The 21,607-nt window shown below is 42.1% G+C and overlaps 1 protein-coding gene across 2 annotated transcripts in view; it reads left to right on the top strand.

The window, feature by feature from the left end:
• Window positions 1-21,607, top strand: part of PCID2 (PCI domain containing 2) — a 106,752-nt gene that overhangs the window by 74,818 nt on the left and 10,327 nt on the right. For both annotated transcript variants that reach the window (XM_069204990.1, XM_069204989.1), the window contains exons 9-11: window positions 13,937-14,012; window positions 14,117-14,258; window positions 20,947-21,047. In XM_069204990.1, the coding sequence (XP_069061091.1) occupies window positions 13,937-14,012; window positions 14,117-14,258; window positions 20,947-21,047 (319 nt within the window). The remainder of the gene's footprint in view (window positions 1-13,936; window positions 14,013-14,116; window positions 14,259-20,946; window positions 21,048-21,607) is intronic.

Raw genomic sequence — 21,607 nt, 5'->3', positions numbered from 1 at the left:
AGCAGTAGGGAGAACCATTGCTGAGAACGTGCAATGTCTTCATTTCAGCAAACTGGAGTTTCCAATGCAGCTCTCGCTAGGAGGCGCCTTTTTATCTAGAGTGGAGTTCAGGACTCCTGTATGCCTTCCTACTACTAGGTCACCTGCCTCGAATGTTGAAGAAGATCAGGAACGACCTGACCCAAGTCATCCTTATGGCAAAGAATTGGGCTAGAAGAGTGCGGTACCTGGAACTTTAGCCATGAGTCTTTGTCCTCTGATCAAGTTGTCACTTCAGGAGGATCTTCTGTTGCACCAACAGGGCAAGGTGTTGTGCCCAGCCTTCAAATTTTGCATCTCCATGCTTGGGGTTTGAGCAGTGACCGTTGACCTCCTTCAGCCTGCATCCCAAGGCTGTCAATGTCATCTTGGTGGTGAGACGTTCCTCCACAAAATCAGTGTACACCAGTAATTGGGACACATTGGTGGATTGGTGTGGCATGCAACTAATTGACGATATTGTCAGAAGTTTTGTTTGTTCTTTCTCTGGCCTGGTAAGGTCTTGCCTTGAGCACTGTTAAGGGCTGTTTATCAGATTTTTTTGGCCTTCTTGCAGGTGCTGGATCAGCCTTTGTGTTTTTTTAAATCACTGTTAGTGACGCAAGTTTTGAAAGGTTCATAACATTTGTTTGCACCAAAGCCCTTTGTGATGCCCCATGGGATTTGAATTTAGTCCTCACATTCTAGATGTGCTCACAGTTTGACACATTGCACAGTTGTCTTTGTTTCTTAAGACTTCTTAACTTAAAAACCGCCTTTCACATCCCCATAATATTGGCTAGATATGTGACCAAATGTCAGGCTCTCTGTGTAAATCCATCTTACACCATCTTCTTCCCTGATAATTTGGTTTTGAGACCTGATCTTCCTTTCTTGCGAAAGTGTTTAATCCCTTTCTTGTCAACCAAACCATCACCTTTCCAGTATTCTTGGCACCACCTCGTATCTCTGAGGAAGAGAGACTCAATCATTTGAATTTTAAAGTTTTTATAGTATGGTTTATAATTACATTTATATATTGATTGTACCATGGAACAAGAAGTGGACGAGAAGCTCTTTGCAGGGTTTTCCGCTGCAAAGAAGGGTGAAGAAGTACAAATATGGGCCATCTCCTGATAGACTGTTCTCAAGATAAAAATATTCTACCCACTGGTGAAAAAGAAGCCGCTAAAAGCTTGTCGTCTTTTTCCACCAGGGCCAAAGTTGCTATAAACTGTGTTGGCACTAGAAGTGCCTGTCCTGGACATCTGTCAAGCAGCCACATGGATTTAGGTACACATGTTTAGAGAGTGCTACTGCCTCTACAGGTCCTTCAAGAGGGGCATTTTGCCTGCTCGGTCCTACAGGATGTTTTAGTCCGAGTCCGTTTATACCCTCTACCTTGGGAGGTACTGCTGTGGTATCTGTTTACAAGGTGAGGAATTTGCAAACAAGTTACTTACCTTAGTTAACTAACTTTCTGTTGGATACTCTATCCAGATTCCTCACTGGCCCTCCCACCTCACCATTCTGTGAACAGCACTCTTCCATTTAAAAAGGTCCCAGTCTAGAGATCTGCACACTGGTCATACCAGTCTGCCGATGGGCTCTGACTCTGAAAGAAACTAACTTCCGCACACATGCCTAGTACTTATATGCAGCTCTTCTCATCAGTTCTGGATTGCAGCCCATGCCGACGCAGAGCGATGCAACACCACTTACCAGCATGCAGGAGAACAGCTCTGAAGGTTTCTGGTGCTAGTCTGACACCAGGGGATAATTCACAAGGTGAGTAATTTACATTTAGCTACAGTATCCACCAGAAAGAGCATTACCAAAGGCAAGTAATTTGTTCTTGTCATGTCCAAATTAAATTTTATACTGTTAAGGGACTTAAAACTCTTGACAAAATGTTGTACCTTATTGTACATGATGGCTCTTAAATGGCTTTTTAACACACCAAATCAACGAAGTCACAGAGAGCACCCTCTACAGAATGAAGACTGCACTACATCTCCCCATACATTGGATGCTAACAAAAGCTTCGGGCTGTGCTCACACTTGTAATCACCAAGCTCGACTTTGTCAACAGATTGTACCTTTGTGCTCCCAATTTCATCATACACAAAAAAAAAAACTAATCAAAACACTGCTGCAATACTCTTTCACCCCAGAGAACGTATGACACCAGTTCAGCAAGCAATCCACTGACTACTTGTATCTAGGTCAGCAATGTTCAAGGCACTTTGCATCGTCCACAGAGCCTCCCAAAGAAAATGGACCATCTTACCTGCAAGTTAAACTCAAGCAGTGCTAACAAAATAGTATTCTGCACTTCAGGTAAGCAACATTGGATCTTCCAACTTCCTTACTATAAAAGAATTCATAGAAGGCACTGTTTTTACAGATCAAGCCACCAAACCTTGGAACTCCATATTAGCCAAGATTTGAAGCATACAGTTTCTAAGAGAACTTAAAACATAGCTGTTTTCAAGTTAGAACCCCAAACAGTAATTGTTCCTTAAGTACAATTTACATTCCACCGATATGCTACATCTCTGCTAGTGAGCACTCCTTGTGTGCAAACGCCTTAACAACTTTTTATTTCCAGTTAAGTTTTTTGAAGGGCCGACCTGCGTCTAACCTGAATATTATATAGTAATGTAAATTCATACAGAATGCTCCTGACCTTCACTATTACTGATAATATAATACACTGTGGTCATACAACTGCTTGTATTTCAAACAGGCTTCATGTTATGTTATTTCCACTTGATATAGTACAGCGACTCATACTTGAAGGTATATTTCGTTGCGAAGCCCATACAGAATCACCACAACACCCTAAAACAGCCAAGTCTTCAAAACGTTTTTAAACTTGTCAGTTGGAACAGCAGTGAAGGTGGTATGAGAGTTGATTTCTGGCCGACGTGGCGATAAAGGGGAAAGCCCTGCCGCCGAACTTGGAAGCTCGAATTCGAGGAATGGTCAGAAGTGCCTTATCACTAGATCTAAGTGTTCTAACAGGACTGTAGTACCTCAGGTTGTCCTGCAGGTAGACCGGGGTGCCAGCCATCAGAGCCTTAGGAGTAAAGCAGCAGATCTTGAAAACGGCACGGTTTCTGATCGGAAGCCAGTGTAAAGTCCTCAGGATCTGCTCCGGATCACACATGATAGCAGCTGTCACCTATATGGCCATGTAACATGTCTAACAACTGGGAATTGTACCCCAATACTGATTCTAGTATTGGTTGCACAATCCCATGCACTCTGGGGTCTCCTCATGGCCCCCAGCACTGCCATACCAGTCTTCTGAGGATTTCACTGCAGCCCCAGCAGCTGCCACCTCACAGGCGGTTTCTGCCCCCCTGGGGCTTGAGCAGCTCAATCCCAGGAAGGTAGAATAATGCATTTCCTTTAGGAGAGGGGTGTTACACCCTCTCCCTTTGGCAATAGGTGTTACAGCCATGGGAGGGTTATCCTCCCAGAGCCTCTGTAAATGCTGTGAAGGGCACAGATGGTGCCCTCTTGCATAATTCAGTCTACACCGGTTCAGAGACCACCCCCAGTCCGTGCTCTGGTGCGAAACTGGACAAAGGAAAGGGGAGTGATCACATCCCTGTCAAACACCACCTCAGGGGTGGTGCCCAGAGCTCCTCCAGAGTGTCCCTGGGTTTTGCCATCTTGGATTCCAAGTTGGCGGGGCACTCTGGGAGCATCTGAGTGGCCAGTGCCAGCAGGTGATGTCAGAGACCCCTCCTGATAGGTGCTTACCTGCTTCGGTGACCAATCCCCCTCTCAGGGCTATTTAGGGTCTCTCCTCTGGGTGTTTCTTCAGATTTGGATTGCAAGACTCCAGCAGGAATCCTCTACATCCTTTACTTCATCTTCTACCGACGGATCAACCCCTGACTTCTCCAGGAACTCTACAAAACTGCAACAAAGAAGCAAAGTCGACTTCTGCAACATTGTAACTTCAGCTCCTGCCAGCAACTGCAACAGTTTCCAGGTTGTGTATCCTCCGAGGGCTGCCTGCCTTCAGCTTTCACCAGAAGAACTGAAGGAATCTCCTGTGGAGTGACAGAGTCACTTCCCCCTGTGGTTTAGACCCCCTCTCAAGAAGACGGATGTGGATCCAGCAACACGGGTGGTGGACTAAAGTGAATCCGGCAGTCCCACAGTCCAGCTGTCCTACTTTAGTGGAGGTAAGGGCTTGCCTTCCCACGCAAGACAGTACCCCCGTGCACCTTGCAGTTGCTAAGGCTTGTGTGCGACCTTCCAAGACGTTTTTCGTGCACAGCACAGCTTAGACCCTCAGCATTCCATCCTGCGACACACAGCTTCCTGAGTGGTTCACCGGCGGCGTTGGAATCCTTTGTGTCGTGCTGCGTGGGCCTCCATTTGCACCTCTTTGTCCCTGTGGTGTGGGACTCCTGTGCGTGCTTCCTAATCTTCTGAAGGCTTTCTGAGTTGCTGAGAGCCCCCTCTGTCTCCCCCTCCTAGGTAGAGGCCACCAGGTCCCTCCTGGTCCCGGGCAGCGCCTTTTTCCGGTAACTGCAAGCTTTGCGTGTGCCAAGGCTTGTTGGCAGAATCCAGCGACGCAAACCAGACTGCATTCATCCATCCGGCGTGGAACATCTTCTGCACCAACCAGGAACCCGCATCTGTCTTCTTTGGTGCAATACTGACTTTGTCTTCTCACCGGTGGTTCCACTTTTGCACCTTCATCCTGGTTGGCAGGGGCTCCTGTTCTCCCTGGACTCTTTAGTGCTTCTTGGACCTGGTCCCCTTCTTCCACAGGTCTTCCGGTCCAGGAATCCAGTGTTGGTGTCTTGCAGTCTCTTCTGGTTCTTGCATTATCTTCTATCACAACCTCTAGTGTGTTTTAGGAAACTTGCTGTGTTTTACTCCTGGTTTCCTGGGCTCTGGGGTGAGATACATTACTTACGTTTGATGTTTTCTTACACTCCCAGCGCCCTTCTAAACACTACATTTGCCTAGGTGGGAAACCGACTTTTGCATTCCACTATTTTAGTATATGGTTTGTGTTCCCCCTATGCCCATTGCAACCTATAATGTTTTTCACTATTTTCACTGTTTTCCTACAGTGTACTTACCTGTTTCTGGTGAGTATATTGTGTTATTTACTTACGTCCTAAGGGAGTATAGCCTACAAAGTATTTTTGGCATTGTGTGACTAAAATAAAGTACCTTCATTTTTGTAACACTGAGTATTGTCTTTTGTATGTGTAAGTACTGTGTGACTGCAGTGGTATTGCAAGAGCTTTGCATGTCTCCTAGTTCAGCCTTGGCTGGTCTGCCTACAGCTACCTCTAGACAGCCTGGCTTCTAGACACTGACTACATTTCACTAATAAGGAATAACTGGACCTGGTATAAGCTGTAAGCACCTTTGGTACCCACTAGAAACCAGGCCAGCCTCCAACAAACACCAAACAGTATCCATTGACAACCTTTTCTAAGGCAGGGCCATTGAAATAGATTAAAAGGTCTGTACAAACACTGATAACATAAAGTTGCATCATTCATTATAATGGGAGTATACGTTTTCCTAAGAATGTCAGACAGAACACTTGAGCTATCACAGTGTGATATAATATTGGATTTTCTGAGGAATCTTTGGAAGATTTGCTGTGCATGATCCACAATTCATCTGTCTTGGATGTCTAGCTTTTATTGCCATCAAAATCAAATTTGTAGTGGGTATGCTGACCACCAGGATTGGCACACACATTTTTGGTTACATTGGTCCAATAGGTGAAACGCAGATTTATTTTTCTTACTTGCTGCACATATAGGTACCATGCTCTCTTAGACCACTATGTATAATTGTTTGCAGCAAATAAATACCTAAAACATTGGCCACATGTACCCTGTAACAACTCGGAACCACGCTTTCACTCACCCTCACTCACCCTCTCACCCATAGGAAAACTGCAAAATGTGCCTTTTGAGTGCTCCTGTAATGTAAAGAACTGTAATAAAGTGCACGTAAATATACTATATTTAGTTGTGGTTTTGACCCTTGTGTATTGAATAGAGTACTCTCTACTGTACTTTATATAGCTGTTGCACGTTACCAAGTAGCTCCCTTAGAAAGCACAGAATTCTGAGGGAGGTTACTTGGAATATCCTTTTAATGTACGCTAGAGTATTTTATTCCTCATCAACCAGTACTCTTACCAAAATAATCTTAAATCCTTGATCTCTTGTGACACGCTTTCCAAATACCTGGAATTGCAAGCTAAGAGGGACGCGTGCTGTAAATAACCCACTGCAGAATGGGAGAGACACTGAGATAGCTATTGTTCGAACTGTGCTTGAGATAGCTGATTCTGGGGCACCATGTCTCTGGAGAATTTCCTTGACATGGGTAGATATGTAGCCCCAGATGAGTACTGGATAAAGAGTAAAATGAGATGTGGTCAGAGACAAGAGGTATAAGTTGCAGATCGATTGAAGCCATTGAAATTGCAATGCTTGCAAAGCAGATGCATAGTATCACAACATAACTGTAAATGTAAAAATCACTGTATGCACCTAAGAAACTGTACTGTTTGTTCTATATACTTGTATCAAAATCTCAATAAAAAAATAAAACTTTGGTGATGGCAGCTGCGAGAGCTCCCGTCATGCTCCGCGGCTGAAGGCAGGAGGCAGTACAAGGGAGAGCGCGCTGAGACTAGACTCGCCGCGTCCGAAGCAATGAGGAATGCGGAAGCTGCCCCAGGATAATGATTGAAGCCGGGCTGAAGTCAGGCTGTCGGAGGAACGCGGAAGCCAGTTCAGAGCCGTTGCTAGGGATGCCGGCTCGAAATCGGAAAGCCGCCCTGGAACGCTAATTGTAGTCAGGTCATGGAAGCCTTGGAGCGGGAAGCCGGTCGGACGACAAGGTTGCTAGGGACGCCGAGACAGGCATTCTCTAGCTGTGTCAGCGTGGGGGGGCCCCCCAAAGATCTTTCTGCCGTTTTTACGGCCTGCTGGAGGCGCATATCTCTGGCTCTCTGTCAGAGGACCCTATCCAGTCCACGAGGAGAAGAGGAGAAACAGCAAGAAATTTTCATTGAAGACACGGAGAAGAGGTGACGTTCTCAGGGCTTTTTTCTTTTTTGGGAGAGGTTGCGGCTCGTATAGACTGTCTAAGGCAGAGAGAAGCAGGGAGTTATATTCCCGCATATTCGTGTATCCCCAACTCAAGATTCCTTTCCTTCTTTTCCCCCCTTTTAGTTATTTTTTCTCTCTCCCCCCCCCCTTTTGATTTTTGTTTGGTGGGTCTGCTTTCCGAACCCCCCCAGGAATCGCCTAGTACTTAAGGCTCAAGGCTTATTTCGTTGATACATTCTGGGGGGGGGGGGGGGAAATAAGGGGATAAGTAGGGGATAGAAGGGGGGGAGGAAATGGGAGGGGGGGAAAAATCCCCTCCTTCCCTTCCCTTTTTTCTTGGGATAGAGGTCTTACCTCACCCCCCCCCCCCTCCCCCCTTTTTTCTTTTTTTTTTCGGGGAGAGAGGGAGAATTGCGGCAGTCCCCACATTTTGCACTTCCGCTGCCAGAGTTCCTAGGACGACCCGCATAACTAAACAGAAGCGACCAGCCCCTTCGGATAACCACCTGCACAAGGCTCTGGTCTCTGCCCCCCCTCCTTCAATTTCAGCTATGGACTCAGTCTCTAGTCTGCATGCACCTCTCCCTAATAGCCCTCTACCCTTAGAAACCAATTTATCCAGCACCCCCTTAGTCTGGATTGTCCGTCTGATGACTCAAGGGCCCCCCCATCGGATCTGGATTCTAGTTCAGGGTTAAACAAGGGCTCGTCATTTCTGACTCAGCCGATCGCAGGCAGCGGCTCTGAGATAGCTCCTGATCCAACAGTGAACACTGGATCTGCTTCTAGACCCCTTTTTCTTTTGTTTGAAAGTGGAAGGAATCGTAAGGAAGATCATCTGCTATTCAGCATTACCCACACTTCCTCTGGCCAGCCGGTTGACTCGGCTTCACTATCAGCACAAGAATTGATCAACAAAGCAGGGCCAAACGCAGTAACTGAAGCTTCTACCCACACTTCCTCCTCTATTGCTTCTTCCATTGATTCGGCCAGGCCTAAGGTGCTAAGGGAAGCCTCTGCACAAGGAATGATAGTTATGTCAGACACCGGTGCTCCTGCTGACAACTTACTTCTGCAGATTCTAAGTGAGTTGAAAGCATTAAAAATCTCCCAGGACGATGCGAATCAGAGAACAGAATCTCAACTGAACCTGATCTGCAGTAACATCCAGCAACTTAACTCGCGAGTTTCAGGTATTGAACAACGAGTCTCTGCTCTGGAGAATACTCGGCTGACGGTAGAACCCTCTCTGGCAAAATGCCAAGCTGACCTGCTAGATTTACAAATTCGTCTGGACGATGCTGAGAATCAATCACGTAGATCCAATTTGCGTTTTACGGGAGTCCCTGAAGGGCGCGAAAACGCTCAGACGGTCATGGAGTTGGTGACAGATCTTATAAAAAGTCATGTTTTAGCAGGGTCAGAGGATAAGTATCCGGACCTAACAATCATGAGAGCCCATCGGGTCCCTGCGGTTCAATCATCCAACTCTAAGTATCCTCGAACTATATTGGTGAACTTTGGGGACTTTCGTATTAAGGATCAGATTTTCCAGAAAGCAATTAGAACTAAAACTTTTCAGATTCCCGGGGACTATTCATTCAAGATTTTCTCAGATATGTCAGTGGCGGCAGCGCATCGAAGGAGAGAGCTAAAATATATGATTCCAGCTTTCCAAAAAGCAGGGGCGCAGGCAGGCCTCGTGCAACAATCAAAACTTAAAGTGTTTTTTAAGGGCCATTCAAACTTTATTCATACGGTGGATGCTGCTAAATCCTTGTTGCATGCAATTCAAAACTCCGAACAGTCGGCACAAGAAAGCGGGGGCGGGGGAAGAACGCAAGATAGACTATAAGGATCTATTGAATACTAGAAATGTCAGTCTCATAGCAGAGGCCTGACCTCCTTTTTGGTTAGTTTTTGTTTCCCCCCCTTTTTTTTGTTTTGTTTTTGTTGTTTGGTTTGTGTTTGGGTTTCTGGTGTTTCTGGTGTTTTTTTTTTTTTTTTTGCCGCAGTTTATAGACAGACTATTCTAAAATGTCTCTCTCTAGTCTCTAGCCTCTAGCCCAGGGTGCTATGACAAGGCACCTTGTTAGGAAAGAAGTGGGACAAAGGGTGGGGGAGGGATGTGGCCCCGGTTCGTCCAGGCGGGAGGGCTCCAGGGGTGGGCCACTAAAAGGAGGGGGGGGGAAAGGGGGTATGGATATTAAGATTTGTTTTAGTCAATGTAAAGGATCGTCACGATTGATTAGGAGTTTTGTCCCCAGATTTAGTGAGGCTACAGGTACACTAGCCCAAAATTTAATTAAATGACACAATCGTTTTTTCCATTGAGACTCATATCCTGGAATATTAATGGATTAAACAATCATAGGAAGAAGTCCGCTATCGAAAAAAGGGTAATTGATCTTAATCCCTCAGTTATATTTCTTCAAGAAACCCATATTCCATTTCATAAAGTTTCAGGTTTTCAAATGTTTAAAAGAATGGTCGATTTTAAAGTTCTTGCAGCAGCCTCAGCGGCTCATAGAGGGGTGGCAGTTTTTCTAGCCAAAACCCTGAATGCACAACCGCTGGATTTTCTCTCCGACCCTGAAGGGCGTTGGTGCTGGGTTCAGTGTACTATTGCAATGGAGAGATTCATTTTTGTTAGCTTTTATGCTCCTCTGACGGATGATCCGGCCCCGTATATAGACTTGTTTCACTCCCTTCTCCAGTTGACGGGGAAAATTATTATTGGGGGGGGATTTCAACTTTCTTGAGGACCCAGCTCTAGACTCTACCGTAAAAGGTAGGAGACAGTATAAACCTAAAGTAGCCAAGATGTTTAGAGATTATGTTAAGGTGCTGGCATTATGTGATCCTTGGAGGATAAACACCCCCGACGTAAGGGAATATACCTGTATTTCCTCTCGATTTAAAAGCTCCTCGCGTATAGATTTTTTTTTTTTTTGATTTCTGAAACTCTGTGTTATCAATCTCAATATGTCCTGCATTCTGGTCTTTCAGATCATGCCCTTCTACTGTTGGAAATTTCATTCCACTCTACAAATAAACCACCGCAGATTAAAAGGTGGATTTTCAATCTCCGCTTTTTGATGGAAGAAGGGTGGATACAAACATCACAGGCTGAAATAAGGGAATTTTTTCAACACAATCAGGGGTCGTCAACCCCAGCAATAGTCTGGGAGGCATTTAAGGCCTACTTTAGGGGCCGGGTGATCGTTAAAGAGGTAGCTGATAGACGGGCTCTGAAACAACAAACGGCGGCATTGGAAGATGTAGTTCACAAGTGTTTAATCTCTTATCTGAAGGCCCCTTCGGATATTAATAGAAAGGCGTTCGAAGCCGCCAAGAAAGCGTTAGCGGGATTTAAAAAAAAAAAGCTGATATAGAATATGGATCTTATAAACAGAAAAGTTATGAAGAAAGCAATTTTACGGGAAAATTCTTGGCATGGCAAGCTAGAGATCGTATCGCTGGCAATGTTATACACGCTTTAAGATGCCCGATTACTGGGGCCAGGTGCACTGAGCCTCGGGACCTTGATCAAATCATGCTGGAGCACTATAAACAAATCTATAGTGATGTTTCAGTTATAGATTCCAGGACCACCGAGATATTCCTGTCGGGCCATAATATTCCCTCTCTTTCAGAGGAGGAACGTAGGGGATTGTCTCAACCATTTACAAAGTTTGAACTTCTAGACGTAGTCCAGGATCTTCCCACAGGGAAAACCTGTGGCCCGGATGGCTTTCCGGCTGAGTTCTATAAGACTTTCATAAATGTATTTGTTGAGGAGTTCTTAGCCCTCTTAAATGGTATACTACAAGGCGAGGAAATACCCAGAACTTGGCACACAGGGAATGTGGTTAGCTTCCCTAAGAAAAATAAAGATAGGGAGGATCCAAATGCTTACCGTCCAATCTCATTGTTAAACACAGACTACAAAATTATGACAAAACTATTGGCTAATAGGCTTAATAGGGTAATTAATAAACTGGTGCATCCTGATCAAAATGGTTTTGTGGCTGGTCGACAATTGGCTACAAACACTCACTATTTAGCAGAAGCTCTTGATTATTTTACGACTAATAAAATCCCCGCCATTATTCTTCTGCTGGATGCAGAGAAAGCTTTTGATTTGGTAGTCTCGGACACGCTTTATTTAATTTTATCCAGCTACAAGGTACCCACTCAAGTGATCTCTCTAATTCAAAAATTGTACTCAAATGCTGAGGCTAATATTGTTGTAAACTCAAGGTCTGTGGGACAGCTTCAAATACAACGAGGCACTAGACAAGGGTGCCCACTATCCCCTATTTTATTTGCCCTTTTTATTGAACCACTTGCTATCAAAATCAGACAGAACACTCAGGTGCAGGCACTGCTAAAATCAATGGGGAAAATTAAACTTTATGCAGATGATATTATTTTGTTTTTGGACACAAAATACTCCTCTCAGGAAGCGGCCTTTAATATATTTAAAGAATTTCAGCAAATCGGTGGCTATAAGATTAATAGGACCAAGACCGACATCATTCTTTGTGGCACTACTCCTAATTGTCTTCTTCCTGAATTAAGAGGATGTGTAAACCTCAACCCAAAGAGATACTTGGGGGTTTTCTATTCGGCCAATATAAGTGATCTTTATGAACTGAATTTCGCTCCTCTACTTCAGAAAACTCAGGCTTTACTCACCTGTTAGAGGCCTCTTCCTCTCTCAATATTAGGCCGCACTGCATTAATTAAAATGTCAATCCTACCACTTTTTAATTTCTTGTTTGCAGCCATTCCATGTGTCTTAACACAACCCTTTTTAAAAAAACTGGAATCCCTATTTCGCTCCTTTATCTGGCAGAACCGAAAAGCCTGAGCCGCTTTGAGCATACTGTATGCCGATAAGGAGAAGGGGGGACTGGCCTTACCCAATTTCAAAGATTATTATTATGCTTTCTTTGCACACTATTATGCTAGCTTTAAGTTAGAATACTCCGTGGGCTCCAAGTTTTTTATTGATTTTCGGGTACTAATATGCCAAGAGCATAACATTCGTAACCCAGCCCTTTTGACCAAATCGCCTAAAAAAGTTTGTTATAAAATTCTTAAATGGTTTCTTAAGAGAAGAGTGGATTTCGCTAGAAAATATTCAGTTCCCTCTGTACATTTTCACACCCCACTCTCACAGATTTCTCTAGGTTCAGGGACACAGCTTAACGAAATCACGGTGAAAAGGTGGGAGCGCGCTGGATATAGTAAAATTGGAGATTTCTGGGTTGAGGGTAACTGGGAAGCCCCATGGAAAATCATGACTACAGTTAATAATGATCTTTTGCTGGTCAGATCCTACAATATATTGATGAGGGTTTTTAAGATACTAATTCTATCATTAATATCCAATCACTGGTATCAGAATTAGTTACTCCTTTGCGGGTAAGGAATGCAGGGGCATGGAGAAGGCTCTTGGCAGATAAGTTTAAAGTAGATTTGGGGATAAGAGCTCAGAAGAAATGGGTTAGTCAGGAGGGCATGATGCTCTCAAGTGAATACTGGGAGACTATTAACCGCCTAAATTTCTCTGTGCTACGAGGGGCTAATTGGCATAGAATTATATTTTTTAGCAAATGGCTGCTATATCGAACCCCGATAGCGACATGTAAATGTATACAGCGATACTGGGAAGAGGTCTTTGCAACGTTAACATCCATTGTGTTGGTTCCCATATCTCTGAGTGTTCGCCTGCTGAGTCTGGGCTATGAGCCCGAGGCAAGACTCTCCCCTCGGCTGGAGAAGCTCGTATTTATAGCCATGGCGGTGGCTAGGTCACTGTTGCTGAGAAACTGGCGGTCTGAATTATCTCCTACTAGTCAAGGATGGTACAATAAAATGATTCAAGTTAGACTTCAGGAGATGAGATATGCTAGGAGAATAGGCAATGTCAAAAAGTTCTCTCTAATCTGGGGAAATTATTTCTTGGATAAGCCTGATTGACTCTTCTTTTCTTTCTATTTTTTTCTCGTTTTATTCTCTGAAAGTGACAATGTATCCTATTTTGTACTGATGAAAAAAATAATTAAAAAAAAAAGAAAAAAAAACAAAAAACTTTGATCTCTAGGTTTGTCATATGGAATAGGTATTGCTGATTTAGACAAGTAGGGTAGAGGCAGAAAGTTGTGGTGCAATATTAAGCACACTAATATGCAACTACTGCTTTGTTGCAAAAAACAATTTAATGTAAATTCTTCGAAAAACAGCTGTAGTTCAGAATGTGTTCTAACATGCAGGCGGGATTCCTGCTTGCATGTATTTAATTCTTGCGATGGGGGAAAAAAAAATAGATGTATATTTCACAAATATCTCCTTTATAATAATGACTAGTTATTTCAGGGAACCTAGTTCAGAAGATCCAAAAAGTTGGCCCTCACAGTAGTTGTTACCCTGTGCCTTGACCTGCCTTTCTTACTGGCTTTAGCAAAAGGCATTGTAATGTCATAACTCAACTGTAGCAGTTTATTAATGTAGAATGCACTTCTCTTTTTTTATATAGCAGATAACTAGTGTACTACAACTAGATGCTAATAAAAAATAAGAGGAAGGTTATTACACAAAAAGTGCAGCCTCCCGTGTATTCTAAATAAATATGTATGGAATGAATAAATGTTAGTCTAATGGGGATTAAAAGGCGCTCAATTATTAAGGTTGCTTTCCTCAGTTGCTATTAGTACTGTATGATCTGTGTTCTCTTAAAATATGAAATATGTCTCATAATTAAGTGTTATGTTTTTTTCTAACAGCCGAGCTGGCATCGACGACTCCAAAAAGTGGGGAATGTTGTTCCTGGTGAATCAGCTTTTCAAGATTTACTTTAAGGTGTGATCCTATTTAGAGTGACTGTCTCGTCTTTTTTACACATTTGTAGTATTTTTTCACTTGTTAAATACTCCACTCAAACCTCAACATTTCTGTTCTTGCAGATCAATAAGCTTCACTTGTGTAAGCCTTTAATTAGAGCGATTGACAGCTCAAATTTGAAAGATGATTACACTATGGCACAGAGATTGACATTCAAGTACTATGTTGGACGGAAGGCTATGTTTGACAGTGATTTTAAACAAGGTATGTGAACTAGGAAAACACTCATTAAGCCTTTTGGTATAAAATATATTATAGGGTGCTGTCTTACTGAAATTAGGTGGCACAGTTCATATTCCAAATTCAAAAGAGCACATCCTCTATCACACACAAACGTATATGTATATGCAAAACTAACATTACCTCTAACTTATTAGCAATCCAAGAGTGAGTTGGAAAATATAACTTCCACCAACTGCTTACTGTGTTCTTGTGCGATCTTCACATGAGTTGCCTTGAACTGTTTTACTTCAGCTCCATCTTGTGTTGGAATGCAGTAAAAATTTCTCTCACTGCAGTTTGAAAAAGGCTTCTTGAGATCTTCTGCAGACTTACTAGCTCACGATTTCACTTTTTGCCAAAAGACTACCCAAACCACTTAGTTTGGGTTGCTCAGCATCATCAGTATAGCTTTATTGTTTTTGAGCACAAGATGCCAGACATTCTTTTAAAAAGAAAACAGAACATAGTTGTAATGTACTTTTCCCATGCTGCCATGGAATGCTAACGTAATTCGTGGTTTTATATGTGTTGGGTATACATTTTATTGATATGCCAGTAGTCTTCAACATTTCTCTTTCTAGGTCAAGCCTAGTAGACAGAGAATCTACTGTCTTTTGTGAGGCATATTGTGGATTACCAAGAACATAGAGGAGCTTGGAGCATGCTCATTGCTTACCATTGGTTTGCTTTCCTTGCCTGTCTCATTTGCAAGCTTCTTATTCATGTCTTGTCAAAATTGTGCTTGTCCCTACCATAGAACGTTGCCTTTTACAAGCACTTTGATTTGCTGGCATTGCTGCTTCTGCTGCTTGGTTTTGTAATCACTACTTTTTTGTTTGGTGTGAGGCACTTCATTAGAGAGCATGTGTTTCTGATCCATCTCCCTTGTATACCTTTCTCCCCTGCACTGCTCTCTGTTGCCCGACTGTTTCTCCCCACCCTCCTCCTTGTGCACGCCCGTGCTCCTTCCCAGTGCTTCCTACCCTGGCTCCTCTCTGCTGCTTTTGCTTCAACCTTCACCGCATTGCTTTCACATCCTGTTCAGTCTTCCCTTCATTGCTTTCACGTCCCATGGTGCTTTGACGTTCACCCCCGCTCTCCTCTGTGTTTGCTTTACGCACCCACCCATTTAAAAATAAAAATAAAAAAGCCCCACTGTACTTTTGTATACATGTGCACATGTGGTGCACACTTACAGTATAACGTGGGTCACTGTGTCGAATACTTTTTTTGTTTTTAAACTTTAGATGTGCTACGCATCATCTAGGGAAAACATTGCCAAAGCCAATAGGTCACAAAGGCAAGCCCTATTGGCTTTGCCGATCTTTGTTTTTTCATTTTTGGTCATATAATTTCATGGCAAGTAATCAGTAATTTTATTTTGTGTACTCTTTTGAAGTAAAAAATGAGGCCATCACCAGAGTTTTGTACAAAACCCTTTGGAGATACAATTACAAGAAAGCAGTGTTGAAAGCTTTGTTAAAGTCTGGGCGTAGAGAGTAATGCAAGGTTCACTCTAACTCCTCCGAAGCTAAATTTAGCCTTCTCACCAATTATAATACAGCATCTAATATGGTAATTGGGAGTGCAGTTAGAAGAAACCCAGTCGTTCTAAAAGTCACAAAAAAGCATTAACTGCATAAGCATTCTGTGTGCCTTTTTAGTGTTTGTGCTTTATGCTATCTAAGCTGTAACACAAAACCCACATTGTCATGGTACAAAGATTTTATTCGCGAAATTGATTGTCTGCAGTGTAGAATAAATTCAAGCTAATTTAAAGTTCAGAGCCTAACATGTGGAATAATTAAACAGCTTCACTATTTCGTTCCTAAACTGCACATATACCAGAGAAGAAGCAAAACAAAAATAAATCAATTTGCCATTGTAAAGAGTTAATGTGTATGTCTTCTGTAAATTTCATATCCATTTTTACATGTGTGAATTTGTGCATGAACTTAGCTGCCTAGTGTGCCCTGTAGTGTGGCACCTTAAGCCAATTTGTCTTTTATACAGCAACACAATACTCTCTGTTAACATTCTGTTGATGGAATTAAACCTCAGCCAGCAAAATGAAAATATTTCAGACAAAACCCAGGTTTATATTTGCGGTCACAGATGTACTTACAGGTGTACTTTATTTAATAGTTGTATATAGTGTTCCTCCACTGACCGCATTAGAGCACTTTAAATTTGAACACATTCAAAGCATTCAGGCAAATAGAACATAATAGGCATATCATATGCAATAAACTGGAAGCAAAGGATTAAGATAGGGTAAATGATGTAATGAACAGGAGGCATCTTAGGTCAAATAAAAACAAAAAGGGATTTTAAATGACTTCTGAAGAACATAGGTTGTGGTTTGGTCTTTACCTCAGCAGGCATAGACTTCCTTAGAGCAGTTGCTGCTCCTGACAATGTTTGATCTTGGGCTTGATCTGGGCACTTCTAAAGAGAGTTTCTGCTTTCAAGTCCCCTTTCTCAACCAAAGATAGTGAGAAGACTGGGTAGGTACGTGAACTTTTGTAGGTTCATAAGCTTTATTGGCTTGGCAACCCTATTTGAATTTGACTCCTGTTTCAATGGGCAACCACCGTAAGCTAGTTATTATTGGGGTGAGAATAGGAAAAAGGAGATAAAAGCAGAAATTTCAGAAGTAAGTAGACCTTCAGGGAAGATTTTCCAGTGCCACCAGAATGAGAAATGAAAAGTGGAAATTATACACACTGTACACCCCTACCGTTGCCTCTGTTTTTTTTTTTATTGAGTCCATTAGCAAAGATAAAACTGCTAACCAAACCTTTTGAAAAGTAGGATGGTCTCTGGGACATCTTCAAAAGACATTCTACAGCTACTCATTGAAAGTTATTCTGACTTTATCTGTTTCCTTCATGTTCAACGCCCCCAATGTAGGACTGGGTGAATAAAGTTTGAGGGAGATGGAGAGTTCTAGCTTTTATTGGCGAGAAAATAACTGCACACAAGTGGTTTCTGAAGCATATTTCTTATTCATCTCATTTTGTTATTATTATTATTCCCCTCTTATTTTCTTGGAACAGTCATAATCATAAGTAGGAAGATCCTTTCACCAGAATCAGTTTCACCAATTGAAAAAATCCCAGAAATCTCCTGCTAGCTATAAGGGAATTAAAAAAAGAGTATGTTGCATTTAGAAAGTAGGCTTGCCTACTTTAGAAAATTAGGCCATCTGTTCTACAAAAGACATAAGGTGTTTTTTCACATACCAGTGAGCAAAGCAGTTTCATAGGATACAGGAAGGGTAGAACCCTAGTGTTACAAGTACTAAGTTAATTTCTTCAGCTTCAAATGCATTCCCTGAGGTAGCATTCAGATCAATAAACTTTTTTTTATGTAGATAAAGTGGATTTACTTGGGTCTGGACCCAACCAGCTGAAGTCCATCCTTTATCTCAGTTGTTACCAGCAATTGGAGCCAGCTTTTGCTAGTGCACGCTGTAAGTATCACTCTTGTAGCTTTACCAATCCCCATCAAGAGCTTTGATGAGTTTGATCCATAATTCTTTTTCACCCAACCATTTCAACCCTGGATAACCTCCTACAATTTAGCTACCTTAAAAATAATGGGTGTAAGAGTTTCATTAAATCTCACATACCACTATTTTATTTTAGCATCAGAAATGTGAGGACCACCTCTATCTAATCCAAGGCAACTATGGCCACTTCCAATGAAGGGAAAGCCATGGTTCACCCCAGGCTCGCTGATGGACTTGCAGCTGTCTGTTATTAAAGTATGTTTAGCAATATCTCACTGGCCACTAACCTAAATTTGTGAGCATAACATGCCAATTAACTCAACTTAAAAGCCTGCTCTCCCTATCACAAACAGAACAGCTCATAGTTGCCTGTAAATGTTCAGGTTCCAGGTCAGTCCACTGCTAAACTCTCTTTTTTGCCCATTACAACTGCAAACCTTAATACATACATTGACCTATTTATATCCTAGTTAGCCCTGATAAACCCTGGACTTACTAATGTAATTTCAACAACTGTTTTCCTAATATATAGTATATTGCTGTTCTCAGCTAAGCTGCTGGAAAGGGCTTTACACAACTCAGTTGTACGAATACATAATGATAAACAATATCTTCTGTACCCATTAGGCTGCATATAGCCCAGGGCACAGTAAAGGGTCATTGCTGGTCGCTGTTCTCAAAGATCTATGGTCATTTGTGGTTAAGATGTCATTGTATTTGTCCTTTCACCCCTGTAATATGTGTTCATTTTGTTGACCATGAAGTTCTGCTGTAGCATCTCACTGAGCTTTTCAGGCAATGAACTTAATTGATTTGATTTCAGTTCTTGCTGTAAGTATACAGAATTTCCCATGATTATTAAATGTCATAAACCTAATATGTAGCCTCCCCCATGTCCTAGTTGTTTCAGATTGAACTTAGTTTTACCACCAACCGATTTAGTTGTTTGCGTCCTAGGCTCTACCATTATATGGACAACTTGCACATTGTCACTAGACTAAATCTAAATATGCATATTGATACTCTCACATTTGGTATCTGTTTAATAGCCATCCATGACTGGATTAACAAAGATTGATAAAATAAAGCGTGTTGAAAACTGAAATCTTGTTTTCCAGGAACCAAATATAAGGTCACAAGGGATCTCTCCTCTTTCTTGTTCTCCATGTCTGTGATTTTCTTCTCTTCCATCAGATACAGATGGGTTGAAGGCACCCCTCAGTTGATGCAGCTTCTCCCTGTATGACCAGCTTCTCTTTCACTCCTTCAGATAGAAGCCCCCAAATTTTGAAATTCAAGACAGGCATAAAGACTAGGCTGCACCTGCTATTGTATTCTTCATACTTTATTTTATCTGCTTTTCTGCCTATGGGGACAGATTCTTCGGTGTACGTTGGAAATTGATAGGGTGGCTGACTCCCTCACAGAGAGTTTTCTCTGTTTACTTATCTGCACTATTGCTGGGGCACTGTGAGGTGACAGATTCGGAGGTAACAGATGCGGAGGTAACAGATGCTTCACAGAATGGCATAATGACTATATGTCAACTACTTGGTTGGAAAATTCTAATGTAGTATTATTGGTATCATTATCCTGGAACTGTGAAAGCACAGAAGAGTATTTAAAACACCAATCAAAAGATATTTTACTAATGTGCTTACTGTTCACATGTGCAGTAACATCCACAACAAGTGAAAGTCCATATCTTATGCTATCTTTCCATTGGTTGTCCTGGGTAGCCAGCATGTTCTGATTAGCTTAATACTTCGTGCCCCCCCCCCCCACAAGTTGTGCATCTGCTACCTTCGAGTACAAAAATACAGGCAAAATATTTTAATAATGTTTGTTTTAAATGTTTGCGTACTTTTCTTCTTACTTTACTGAAAAGGCATTTAGGGCCAGATGTAGGTAGGTATTAAATTGCGGCTTGCAATTTGCGAGTCATAGCAACTCGCAATACGAGATGCAGAAATGTGTCTCGGACACCTTCTGCGACTCGCTATGGGGTCACAAAGACCCACCTCATGAATATTAATGAGGTGGGTCGCTGTTTGCGACCCCATAGCGAGTCTAGGCACTCACAGGGATGGTGGCCTGCTGGAGACAGCAGACCGCCATGTCTGTGACTGCTTTTTGAATAAAGCAGTTTTTTGGTTTTTTTTGCAGCCCGTTTTCCTTAAAGGAAAACGAGCTGCAAAAAGAAAAAATACCGAAACCATTTGGTTTCGGTTTTTTCAGAGTAGGCAGTGGTCCATAGGTCCATAGGACCACTGCCTGCTCTGAAAAACTTTTTTTTGGGGCATTCACAAAGGGGAAAGGTCCCATGGGGACCCCTTCCCTTTTGCGAATGTGTTACCATCCACTTCAAGTGGATGGTAACTGCGAGTTGGTTTGCGACCGCATTCGCGGTCACAAACCAACTCTGCATGGCGATGCGGTCGCAAATAAGAAGGGAACACCCCTTCCTATTTGCGAGTCGCAGCCTCAAATTGCGAATCAGTACCGACTCGCAATTTGAGGTTGTGCATCGCGTTCAGCCTTTTGCGCCTCTCAAACTGCGTTTTTAGCAGTTTGCGAGGTGCAAAAGGTTTCCTACATCTGGCCCCAAGTGCTAGATTTGTTAAATTACAGCTTCTTTTCCTTCCCCACATAGTTTCTGTTTCAATTGCAACACATAGCATGATCATAACCCCTGAAATTCACATTGCCCGTGGACACAGACTCCACCTTCAAAGCCCTGAAATTAGAGAGGTAAACACCACTAACTGAAATCCTTCAGCAATGGACAGTGGAGAAAAAACTTAAATCAAATAATTTGTCAGAAAGTGGTTTTAAGGAGTTTTGTTAAAACAGAGTCAGGTTGACTGAGTAGTAAGTTGGGGATGCTGGCATCCTACACTTGCAGACCACACATCTTCAGAAAGTGACTGCGGTGTTCTGTTAGTCAAAAGGTCTTTGAAGGATCAGGTGCAGAGAAGGTTAATGAAGGATCCTATCTGAGATACAATGGTGGTGCCAACTTTTTCAAGCATGTTAGAAGCCTTTATACCAGAACAAACGTTTTTAGTTTGCTGTAAATAGTACTTTGTTCACAGATTGTGTTAGCCGGTTTTACTTACATTGTTTTACTAAAGTAGTTTTTTTGTTACCACGTAGCTGAAGAATATTTGACGTTTGCTTTTGAGCACTGTCACCGCTCCAGTCAAAGGAACAAAAGGATGATTCTCATTTACTTGCTTCCAGTGAAAATGTTGTTGGTGAGTTTAGACATTGATAATGCGCCTCATTAAAACTTTATTCTACTCATTTTTTTATTTTTTTTTGCATGATTCAGAATGTGATAGGAGTTCTTAATGTCCATATGTGGTAATGTTTCCTTCTAAAAACTTTTTATGGAAAACAATGTTTATTATAAATGGTTTTTGTCTTCTTTTTTTTATTCGGTTTAGTCAGTTGCTTTTGCTGATTTTACTTAATCGTCTGCAAATAATTTCATAGAAGTTGAGCATTTTATGTCCGCTTTACGCAGCCTTATACAGTAAGAGTACAGTGGCAAATCTGGAACTGTAAAAGGAAGTTTTGCGTAGTCTGGAAGTGACTGCAATTGGACTGGGCAAAAAAGGATAAACTTGATTTTCTTTTTAAGATAAAAATGCATTTTATAGACAAATTATGCCTATTAGCAGGTACAGCTTTATACAGTCCTCCTCTAAGTTTATTATTAAAGCAGCAACATAGACCTTAACCAGTTTAAATGAGTGCTACTTAAAAGGGAAAGTCTTCATGTATCGTAGTTGTCTAGATAGTTTGGGTAGAA

Source organism: Pleurodeles waltl, chromosome 8 (assembly GCF_031143425.1).
Source record: "Pleurodeles waltl isolate 20211129_DDA chromosome 8, aPleWal1.hap1.20221129, whole genome shotgun sequence".
Classification (NCBI taxonomy): domain Eukaryota; kingdom Metazoa; phylum Chordata; class Amphibia; order Caudata; family Salamandridae; genus Pleurodeles; species Pleurodeles waltl.
This window is presented reverse-complemented; position numbering and strand designations above follow the sequence as displayed.